General features: G+C 45.6%; 1 protein-coding gene across 1 annotated transcript in view; it reads left to right on the top strand.

Moving 5' to 3' along the window:
- The window catches only part of LEMD3 (LEM domain containing 3), an 85,878-nt gene that overhangs the window by 37,010 nt on the left and 36,490 nt on the right, over positions 1–12,378 (top strand). The window contains 1 exon segment of the mRNA XM_070409796.1: positions 341–408. Coding sequence (XP_070265897.1) covers positions 341–408 — 68 coding nt within the window.

Here is a 12,378-nt window from a genome sequence, read left to right as displayed (position 1 = left end):
AGAACAGTGAGTTTTCCCACTTGAAAAATAATGAATCTGAGGAGGGCCTTCTGTGTGCCAAGATCTTTGGATAGGCATAGTGTGACATGTAGTTGTGAATATAAGAGGAAGATAAGTTCTTATCTAGACTGTAATGCATGTTAAAGGCTGTGGTTTATGTAAAGGTAATTGTTTATTTACATTACTTGGATTTTTCCTAGGCAATAAATATAAATAATGTTCATCTTTCTTTAGTGAATATAATAACTATAATTGCGATTTGTAAAATATTTTGATTAATATGTTTTCTTCCATTGAACATCGTACTGATCCAAAATTAATAATATGCTAATCTTTCCAGGAGATCATGAATGTGGCAGTTCTAGTCAGAGAACACTTTCTGTACAAGAGGCAGCTGCATATTTAAAAGTAAGCAGTGAAATTATAATTTTAATAACTATATTTTTAAAGTTTATATAAATAATGACAACTTATATCAAAAGCACCATTCATTTGCCCTGGCCAGGTGACTCAGTTGGTTGGAGCATAGTCCCATACACCAAAAGGATGCAGGTTTGATTCCCTGTCAAGGCACACCTAGATTGTGGGTTTGATTCCCAGTCGGGGTGCATTCAGGAGGCAATCAATCAATGTTTCTCTCTGTCCCTTCCCTTTTCTCTAAAAATAATAAAAAGCAAAACATCTTTTGGTGAGGACTAACAAATAAAAATTAAAAAGTACCATGCATTTTATTAATTGCACTGTTAAAAGCTTGGGCCTGCTGTTTGATATAATGGAGCAGATAGAAAAAGCAGAAATACTCAACATTTTTGTTTTAGTTTGCTTCTCTGAGACATTGCACATTAATTTGGAAAGGAAACAAACAACAGTTGTGAGAAAGAAATTGAGGTAGGTACATAGCATGTAAGAGAGCAAGTATGTATCTAACTGTTGTCATTTATTTTAAATCTGTCGCAGATTAATGTCATCTCAGAGTACTAAGAGAATTTGCAGATGAATTTTAGAAACCACTGTAAATAATATTTAGGAAATCCTATATTAAAGGAAAGGTTAAGATGGACAGGTGCCATTCTGATTTCCAGAAAGACAGTGGATTTTGAAAGCCATACTGGTGAGCTTCAGTTCTGTAAATAAAATTCCATAAAGATGGGAGTACTTACAAATGGAAATGCTGATCTCCAGAAGCTGGCATGGTTCATTACCAGCAAGTCATGTCATATACTAGTATACTTCATTTTTGCCTTTGCTTATTGTGGTAAAAAACACATGAGATCTAGCCTATTAACACATTTTTAAGTGTACAGTACAGTACTGTTAACTACATGCACATCATTGTATTAGAACTTTTTCATCGTGTCTGACTGAATCTCTATTCTCATTGTACAGCAGTTACTCATTTCCCCTCTTCCCAGTCCTGGGCCACCACCATTTCACTTTGTGCTTCTGTGAGTTTGACTAAAGCAGTGGTTCTCAACCTTCCTAATGCCAAGACCCTTTAATACAGTTCCTCATGTTGTGGTGACCCCCAACCATAAAATTACTTTCATTGCTACTTCATAACTGTAATTTTGCTACTGTTATGAATCATAATGTAAATATCTGTTATGCAGGATGTATTTTCATTGTTACAAATTGAACATAATTAAAGCATAGTGATTAATCACAAAAACAATATGTAATTATATATGTGTTTTCCGATGCTCTTAGGCGACCCGTGAAAGGTTCATTCGACCCCCAAAGGGGTTGCGACCCACAGGTTGAGAACAGCTGGAGTATAGTAATACCTCATTTAAATGGGATTATGCAATATTTATCCTTTTGTGACTGGCTAACTTCACTTAGCATTAATGCCTTCACAGTTCATTATCCGTGTTGTAACATGACAAGACTTTTGTTTTTAAGGCTGAATACTATTGATCTGTACTGGATATTTAGGTTGCTTCTACTTCTCAGCTATTGTGAATAATACCAGAGTGAACATGGGGGTGCCGATATCTCTTATATCCTCTTTTCAATTCTTTTGGATACATATTTAGGAGTGGGATTGCATGATAGTTTTATTTTTAATTTTTAATACATATGTATTTTTTTAATTGATTTCAGAGAGGAAGAGAGAGAGAGACACATCAATGATGAGAGAGAATCATCAATCGGCTGCCTCCGCCACGCCCCTTATGGGGATTGAGCCCACAACCCAGGCATGTGCTCTGACGGAATTGAACCATGACCTCCTGATTCATAGGTCAACACTCAACCCCTAAGCTAAACTAGCTGGGCTATTTTTAATTTTTTAAGGAACCTCAATACTGATTTGCATAGCAGCTACACCATTTTACGTTCCCACTAATAGTTTACAGGTGTTCCCCTTTCTTCACATCCTTGAAAACACATGTTGTTTTTTTTTAATAATGGTCATGCCAACAGTTGTAAAGTGATACCTCATTGTGATTTTTACTTGCATTTTCCTGATGATTAGTGATGTTGAGTATCTATTGAACATTCTTATGTCTTTAGAGAAATGTTTATTCAAATCCATGCCCATTTTAAAATTAGGTTATTTGATTTTGTTGTTGTTGAGTTGTAGGAGTTCCTTATTTATTTTTAGATATTAACCCTTATCAGATGTATGGTTTGCACATATTTTCTGCCATTCTGTAGGTTGCCTTTTCACTCTGTTGAATGTTTCCTTTACTGTGCAGAAGCTCTTTAGTTCAATATAGTCCCACATGTATGTTTTTGCTTTTGTTGCCTGTGCTTTTGGTGTCATGTCCAGAAAGGCATCGCCAAGACATGAAGCTTTACCCTGTATTTTCTTTTAGGAATTAAAAAAAAAAATATCCTCACCTGAAGATATTTTCTCATACAGAGTGGAAGGGAGGGAAAAGGATGGTGCGGGGGAGGGGCAGTCAGAGAGAGAGAAACATCGACATGGGAGAGAGGCACATCCATTGGTTGCCTCCTGCACGTGCCCCAGGGTTTGAACCCACAACCAAGGTACAAGCCCTTAACCAGGAATCAAACCTGTCATCCTTAGATTTGAGGGCTTACACTCTAACCACTGGGCAAACTGGCCAGGACTCTTTTAGGAGTTTTATAATTTCATTAATGTCCTGGGCACAGATTCATGCACATTGAAAGGAAATTAATTAGAAGAAATATTTTAATATCACTATTGGCATCTTGCTAATGAAAAGAAAATAAGATTCTACTGAGTCTCCTATCTACCTACTCCAGGACCTCTGTGAGGATCAAATGAGATGAGGCACGGGAAAATGCTTCACAACATTTGGTTAAATTGTAAAATGCTTTTGCACCTGGCTATAAAGGAAGTCGGTTCCTGGGCTGAAGAAACTCCAAGGAGGCTAGTTGGCTAGGGAGAGGAAGCCAGGCATTGCTACGTGGTGTCAGTACCTGGCGCCCACAGTGACAGTTTCCAGGCTGGGCTGTAGGCCGTGGGCTGCATTTTGCACCATGGGGTCTTGGCAGCGTTGGCTGTGATTTGGTGGGTTGTTGCTCCAGGGTGGTGGCGGGCCTGTGTCCCACTTGGGGGAAGCTGAGTGTTGGTTTGTTGGCGCCAGGTCTGTAGTGCAGTTTATTTTTAAATGGCCAGTGCGCCTCATGGCAGCACCTGCGTTGAGCGTCTGCCCCCTGGTGGTCAGTTCATGTCATAGCTACTGGTCGGTTGGGTGGACACTTAGTCTTTTATATATATAGATGTCTTGTGTTTGTCTTTAATTCATTTTGGGTTGATTTTTGTATTTAGTGTAATAAAAGAGTCCAATTTTATTCATTTACATGTGGAAATTGTTTTTTTCCCCCAACATTGTTGAAGAGACTATCTTTTTCCTATTGTGTGTTCTTAGCATCCTTGTAAAAAATCAATTTATCATGTGCATGAATTTCTCTATTTTCTTCCATTGGTTTATGCCTATCTTTATGCCAGTGCCATATTATTTGATTACTGTAGCTTTGTGATATGTTTTGAAGTCAGGAAGTGTGAGGCCTCTAGTTTTTTTTCTTCTTGCTCAAAATTGTTGAGTCATTCTTGCATTTTAGGAATAAATTCCACTTGCTCATGGTGTATCATTCTTTTACTGTGCTATTGAATTTGGTTTGCTAGTATTTTGCTAAGAATTTTTTTGCATTTATATTTATTATGTTATGGGTTGGCTCAACGAGATAGACCACCGACTCAGAATTTAAATTTGAAAGCCGTTTATTAAGCTGGCCAGCTGACCACAGCCCGTATCTTCCCCCTCTGGGAAGCCTCGCGGCATGTGGCAAAGAGCAAGTGTGCATTATGATTTTTATAGCAAAACAGTGTTACCTTAGAAGCTCACAGAAAGTTCATAAGCACAAAGGAGGGATAAACAGAGTCACACCTGACTGGTCTAAGACAATCTAGCAATTTTTCTTCCATGGTTCCTAACCCTGCAACCCCCCTCCATACGTCAGTCCCTCCTCCCAGCACATACACAATCCTCATATCCTGGCAACACAATCCTTCTCCATACGTCAGTCCCCCCTCCCAGCACATTCTGTAACATTCTGTAACCCTTCCATGGCCCAGTCCCTCACCCTAGCACATTCCCTACTGGTCTTATGCCCGAATCAAATCTTTGATTCAGCGCCCTCCTCTACGATATGAAATTGAGGAGGCATTTGGCAATGTAGGGGTCAAGCCACCAGGGAAGAGTCCGGCATTTGATGGTGAAGAATTGGCCAGGGTCTCGGCCACTGACATAGAGTCTTAGTTCCCATGTCTTTCTCCTTCCCATTGGTCAGTTCACCAGGTGAGAGGCATGAGGAGGATGGGGTTACAATTTCTAGTGCCTCTTTCCTGCAACTTTGATGGTGGTTGGAGTGCTCAGCACCACCTGGTAGGGTCCATCCCATCTAGGTTCCAGGCTGCTAGGGTCGTGACATTTCACCCAGACGAGGTCACCTGGAGAGAAGGCAGGCTGTGTTGGACTGGTTCTCGGTGCGTCCTCCTCCCATACTGCTCTCACCACCCGTTGTGCTGACGTGGCGCTGCTCTGCAAAGCCTGTAAGGACTTAAGCAAATTTCGGGTAGACAGCCGGGCAATTTCTTCCTCCCTTAGGCGGGGAAGAAGAGGTGGCGGCCTACCAAACATAATTTCAAAAGGGGTGAGTCCTTTTATATACGGGGTGCACCTAGCTCTGAGGAGGGCAAAAGGAAGGAGACTTACCCAGTTTTCGCCAGTCTCTAATTTTAACTTAATGTTTCCTTTAAGATCCAATTTATCCTTTTTACCTGTCCAGAACTCTGTAGTCTATAAACACAATGTAATTTTCAAGTAACTCTTAGGGCCTTAACTATGGATTGTGTAACTTTGGCGATAAACGCCAGGCCATCGTCGGACCCCATGTATAGTGGCAGGCTAAACCGGGGGACAATTTCGGTGAGGAGTTTTCTAACTACTACCTGTGCTGTCTCTGCCTTGGTTGGGTATGCCTCAGGCCAGCCAGAGAAGGTATCAATGAAAACCAGCAGGTACTTATACCCTCCTTGTCCTCCTGGCATCTCGGTGAAGTCCATTTCCCAGGGTTCTCCGGGGTTCTGACCTTGGAATCACTGTCCCAGTGCGGCTACAACAGGGGGCCCTTGATTCACCCCGGCACACACTTGGCACCTTCTAGCCAACTCTTGAGATATTTTCTGGAGCCCTGGGATGTAAAATTCTCTTCCCAGTAGTTCTGATAGCTTCATTCCCCCAGGTGGGTGCTCTGGTGGGTTTGGAAAGCGATGGTCCACCCCAGGGCTTCTGGCATTATAGGCCTACCATCTGGCAGAATTAGCCATCCAGCCTCTCCTTCCCGGGCCCTTAGTTTCTCAGCTAGCCTCTGCTCCTCTGGGAGATGAGCAGGCTTCTCTGGGAGCCTTCTTGCTGGCAGGGCTACGAGAACTTCTAGGGGCCCTACTGGTCTTTTAGTCAATTCCTTGGCCCCTAGATGGCTGCCAGGTGGTTAAGTATCTCAGGAGCTTTTTCCTTTCCTCCTGAGGTCAGGAGACTTTTTTAAGGTGGCTCCCGTGTCCTCCTGTAAGGGCAGTGTGAGGAGATATATCCCTGCAGTCCCTGGGTAGGTCTGGCAGGGCCAGTGCCGGGGCGCTTACCAGGGCTTCTTAGATCTCCCCTGGCTCCTCCTCATATGCCCCCCCCGCTACCGGGTACCTTCCTCTATGAAGCTGCTCCCGTCGTCCATGTAGAGGGTCTCATCTGGATCCTGCAGGGCTGGTCCACAAGGTCCTCATGGAGGGAGGTGAGGGTAGTCAGTGTCTCCTCGCAGTCAGGCAAAGGGGCCTCTGCCTTCTCGTCAGGGAGGAGTGTGGCAGGGTTCAAGGCAGCTGTTTTCAGGAAGCTGAAATGTTTACTCTTTTTCCCTTTCCCTACCAGAGGGCCTGAGTGAGTGCTATGAGTTCCACAAGGAAGTCCACCTTTTGGCCCCCCACTGTCAGGGTTATTCTGGGCTCCTGGGGGCTAGCTGAGCTCTGACAACCCCAATCCACCTCCTCCACCAGCATGGGAGGGAGTCGGTTCCCTCGTACGTTCAGGGCCCTCCCTTTTCCAATGTCCTTCCTTTCTGCAAAATGCACATTGATTTTTCCCAAGCCTGGGTTGGACTCCTTTTCTTCCTCGAGGCTTTTCTTTGCCCTTGTTGTCTCTCCGGCCCCTTGGGCCATTTTCCTCGTTTAGGGCCAGGAGGACCTTGGCCATCCGGGTGTTTAAACCTGCTCTCGGGTCCTTCAGATTGTCAAAACCTTCTGGGCCACCTCAACCAACTTAGAGATTGATTTCCCCTCAAAGCCTTCTAACTTTTGTCAGTTTTTCCTAATATTTGGGACCGACTTGGAAACAAATGCAACATTGACAGCCCTCCGACTTTCCGGGGCATCAGGGTTAGGCCCCTGGACTGTCTCTGTCACCTTAGAGAGGTTTGTGGGTCTCCAAGCAGCAGCTCAGATGCCCCCTAATAGAGTCTGGCGATACCGATTGAGAGCCTCCTTTCCCCTGTCACTATAGGGGTTCCAGTTGGGTTGCCTGGAGGGAAACACAGCCTTTAATCTGTCTTTTATTTGTTCTTTCAGAATGGACTAAAGGAGCTTTATTTCCCTACAGGGTCTTATATGTCACAGGACCTCACAGGGTCTGTAATTCCTGTAACAGAGGGCTAGTATTCACCACTTTATTAACCCCCTCTGTTCTAGACAGGCCTTCCCCAGTTTCCTACAGTTGAGGTTTTGTGCCACCCCTGACATGGGCATGGTCACAGGGGCCTGTAAGACAGTATACAGGTTGCTAACTGTCAACTGTCTCTCAATAGGGACCAAAATTCAATGGGTATTCTTCTTTGCCCACCTGGGCAACTGCCCTCTCGGCAGCTAGACACCCTTTACTTTTTGGGTTCATTCCACAGAGCCTTTTTCCAGGACAGTTTACACATAGGCCAGTTCTTCTTTCTAGCCACAAATACAGTTTGTCCAATTTCCTTAAAATGTATTCTGGCACAGGAGAAAGTTGTTTTGCTGTGCATAGGTAGCTTAATCCCTATACAACTGGGCTTGGACCTCTGCCTAGCAAATTGCAGTCTGTAAGTTCAATATGCAGCCTCCTGTCCTCCTAACCCAACGAGGTTTCGGCTAGTCTCTGAGTCAGACTTCTCTCTTGGAGAATTTCAAAGTCCTGATGGCTTCCAGGTCCAGGGAGAGTGCCCTTTTCTTAACTCTGTTTATTAGTTACAGGGCCCTGCTTTCCTTGTCTTCCCATCAGTCCCCTTTATGGCAGAGCAGCGACCAGGCCTCTTTCAAGGGAGTGCACTGGAAGGGGATATTAGCCCCTCCTCTTCCAGCAGCAACAGGTACTAAACCCTTTCAGTACATTTGCAAGCAGGGAGCATTTACTAGCTTCATCTGCAGCTTTCATAGATCCTAGGCTTGCTGCTCTATTTCTGGGGCTGTAGGAAGGCTAGTACCAATCACTGGCTTACGGCTTAATTGCTGTAGCCTGCAAGCCAAAGGCCTAAGTCTTGTATTGCTTGTTGTAAAACACTCATTTCTCACTGGGCAGCAGCAGAGAGGCAGCTCTAGTGTCAGGTAAATTTCTGCTGTTCTCTATTTTTTCGCTGCTGCTATTTCTTTTTTCAGGGCCACTGCAGGCAGCTCAGGCATCCAGCCCCCCTTCTTTGTTCATTCACTCCCCAATCTGGTCTGGAGCTGGGAATAGCGCCTCGGTCTGCCTTGCTTCCCCAGAGGGCTGCCTGTCTAGCCCCAGATCTAGAGGGCCGGCCTGCAGTAGTGGCAACATAGGAACTTCAGGACTGGCGGATGTTGCAGGGTCCTGCAGGTTCTCCACCCCCCTCTCTCTCCCCATACACTGTCCCTGTCTAGTATGGGACGGACTGAAGGGGTTGAAGGATGACAAAACTCCTCCCGTAAGTGGGTCCGGAGGGAAGACAATTGGCATCGGGGGAGGCAGGGGCTCCCGGTCAAGAGCTGGTGGCGTGGCCTGGGCTTGAGGCCGGGCTCACCGGAATCCGGCACCAGGGGACCATAGGGGGCGGCCGGCTAATGGGTTCTTCCTGCTCTCCCTGAAGGACCGGGGGAGCCTTTCCCTTCTGGGGCCCGGCCAAAAGAATTGTCTGTCTCTGTCCCAATTTTCCCTCGGGAGGCAAGCCCTCATTTACCGGGGTTTCTTGGACAATATGTCAACCCAAACATGAATATAAGGAATTTGATTAGGATGCCCCGGGCGGCCGTGTATGACGTAATGGACCCGGTAGGCAGTGGTCAGATCAAAAGACCCTGCATCTGGCCACCCTTCCTGGAAAGTGGGCCACTCCCATTCACAGAATCGCTGTAAATCAAAAGCATTAACATTATAACCTTTAAATCTACCCTAGAACTTCAATTTAATACAGTAAATTACAACCTAGGTAAGAGCAGCTGATAGACAGAAATCTTTATTAACTAAGTGGGCTGATTCTCCTTAACAGTGAGCAAAAGACTCTGAGAAAAATAATTCTCGCAGCTGCCGAGAGACTTTGCAGACTGCTAAGGGGCCAGCCCAAACGTTCAGCCAAGCGTATCAACAGAAAGCAGAATAAATCAAGGTAGCTCTTACTTCACACAGACCAGTAATGATTTACACTTTCTTAGTAGACCAGCCCAGGCTGGAGCTGTATCCAGTCTTCCTTCTCTGTAGTAATTTGGCCAGTCCCACACAAACAAACTTTGTCCCGACCCCATGATGATCGGTGGCGAGAGACAGACAAGGGAAGGGGTGACCTGTTTTCATAGATCCTCACTCAGATGCCCGCCTGGCCACGTCCCTTGGGAGCTTAGATTCGTCGTAGCTAAGGTGCACCCATATAAACCCCGGGCCTGGTCACCTCCACATGGGGGTGAGTCACCGTTATGCCATATGACGAATCGCGGAACCGCAGGTTGGGACCCACTCGGACTCCGTAACCGAAGTCGTGGAGCCACATAAAGGAGAGGAGAGGGCAGGCCCCCTCCCTCCACACTCACACACTTTCACCAGACATTCACTCAGAGTTTAAACAATTACCCCAATTCCTAACAATTTCCCAATTCCTGAGAGAGCTCTATAGCTTCCCGGGAGGTGATCAAGCTCCCCTTCCACTCAACCGGAGTGGGCCTGACTGATAGGGGGTCGACAAAGATGACTGACCCTATCCCATTTGACAAAGACAAAGACAACAAAGAACAAAGACAAAATAAATCAGCCAAATGCAACCTAAGGTTGCCCGGAACCTGCAGCTTGCTCCTTGAAGTCCTGAAAATTTTCAAAAAACATTGCAGCAGGGTGTACACAGATGCAGACAACTTTTTGACAACAAATACCAAGACAAACAAATACCAGACAGACAAACCCAGTGCAGCCTACAGCCGCACGAACCAGGGACCCCGGCCACCGTCGTGGCCGCGGGTCAGGACCAGGAGTACCGCTGCGTCCAGCCCTCCGTATAGGTCCTTCCGTGGGACGTCCCAATTCCTGTTTAACGACCGGTCCCTACCTCTCTCGAGAGTCCAGGTGGCTTGGTTTCCGAATTGAAAGTTTTGGGTGGACTGGAGGCCTCCTTGGTAGTCATTCTCCACAGGTGTGGGGTATCTCGCTGAGTGCCCGGCGACCAGTGGGGGAGAGCCTCCTGCCCTAAACAAGGGGTCCCTCTCACCCCTGCCAGGGGAGAGCCTCCAGCCCTAAATAAGGGGTCCCTCTCCTCCCTGCCGGGTATCTCGCTGCAGGCCTCCAAATGTTATGGGTTGGCTCAACGAGATAGACCACCGACTCAGAATTTAAATTTGAAAGCCGTTTATTAAGCTGGCCAGCTGACCACAGCCCGTACCTTCCCCCTCTGGGAAGCCTCGCGGCATGTGGCAAAGAGCAAGTGTGCATTATGATTTTTATAGCAAAACAGTGTTACCTTAGAAGCTCACAGAAAGTTCATAAGCACAAAGGAGGGATAAACAGAGTCACACCTGACTGGTCTAAGACAATCTAGCAATTTTTCTTCCATGGTTCCTAACCCTGCAACCCCCCTCCATACGTCAGTCCCTCCTCCCAGCACATACACAATCCTCATATCCTGGCAACACAATCCTTCTCCATACGTCAGTCCCCCCTTCCAGCACATTCTGTAACATTCTGTAACCCTTCCATGGCCCAGTCCCTCACCCTAGCACAATTAGGGATATTGGTCTGTATTTCTTGTAGTTCTTTGTTTGGCTTTGGTATCAGAATAATGCTGGCCTCATAAAATAAGTGTGTAAGTGTTCCCTCTTAAATTTTTTGGAAGAATTTGAGAATGATTAGTGTTAATTCTTATTCTCTTGTGACATCAGTTGTAATATTCTTTTTTATTTCTGATTTTATTTATTTGAATCTTCTCTCTTTTTCTTAGTTAAGGGTTTACCAATTTCCTGGTCTTTCGAAAACAACAACAAAAAACTGTTTTACTGATTTACTCCCCCACCCCCCCCTGCCGGAAGCCGGTCCATCCTTGCTGCTTGACACAGTCGCTGCAGGAAAGAAACATCTGCACAGCATATGTTTCAATGGACCTGGCATATATAGCATACTGTTCTTAATATGTTTTGCCCCCTTTAGCGCCATGTGTTTTAACCAAGGTCACCTCTCCGAGAAAGGTTGTTTCCCCAGGTGGGGATCTTTCCCTGAGGTTAGGGAGGGGATACAACCCCTTAATTAAGTGCCAGGCGGGTAGTTAAGCTACATAATCTTTACTCCCTGGAATGGAGATAAGAAACGCCCTAACCTTTTTAATAGAAATTGACAGGATTAAAATCGGCTGGTATAAATACGGATGTAACAAGACAATAAACATCAGAACCTCATCAGCTCCTCATCAGATCCTCGTCAGATCCTCATCAGATCCTCATCAGATCCTAACCAGAACCTAGCCAGAGAACATGGCAAAAGATCCTGGACAGAACCTGGCTACAGAACTTCACTGGAGAACCTAGACAGAACATGGCAAAAGAACCTGGATAGAACCTGGCTAAAGAACCTGGTGACTGAACCCGGCTGGAGAACCTGACCAGAACTTCGCTGGAGATCCTGGAGGGAGAACCTCGCTATGCTGATGAACTGAAACCAGTTTCCATGTCATTCATTCTTCGCCAACTCCATCCACACCTTTGGGGATCCCTGGACCCGTTGGGGTTGGACCCCAACATCTGGCGCCCAACGTGGGGCACGAACCCACGACCCTGAGATTAAGAGTCTTATGCTGGAGAATCTAGAGAACCTAGAGAGAGAACCAAGAGACAGGACTTGGCTGGAGATCCTACACAGAACCTAGAGACAGAACCTAGACACAGAACCTAGTGAGAGAACCTGGCGACAGAATCTGGCGGGAGAACCTTGCTATGCTGATCAACTGAACGCTGCCTCCATGTCATTCCTTCTTCGCCAACTCTGTCCACACCTTTGGGGACCCCTGGACCTGCTGGAGTTGGACCCCAGCACCCCCCCCATTTTGTTTATTTCAGCTCTAACTTTATTATTTCCTTCTGCTAATATTAATTTATTCTTTTCTTAGTTTCTTGAGGTACAAAATTGAGTTGTTTATTTGAGCTCTTTTTATTTTAATGTAGACATTTGCCACTCAACTTCTGTCTCAGTACTGCTTTTCTTGTATTTCAGAAGAGGCTCTTGGGCTTCCTGAATCTGAATGTCCCTTTCTTTCCACAGATTTTCATCATTATTTTTTCAGATATGCCTTTTCCACCTTTCTCTGTCCTCCTTTTGGGCCTTCCATAGTGCATATATTAGTCTGATTGATGATAGCCCCTAAGTTATTTAAGCTTCCTTCACTCTT

The sequence above is a fragment of the Myotis yumanensis genome, unplaced genomic scaffold (assembly GCF_028538775.1).
Source record: "Myotis yumanensis isolate MYYU_CA2020_CCGP unplaced genomic scaffold, mMyoYum1.0.hap1 SCAF_3, whole genome shotgun sequence".
NCBI lineage: Eukaryota > Metazoa > Chordata > Mammalia > Chiroptera > Vespertilionidae > Myotis > Myotis yumanensis.
This window is presented reverse-complemented; position numbering and strand designations above follow the sequence as displayed.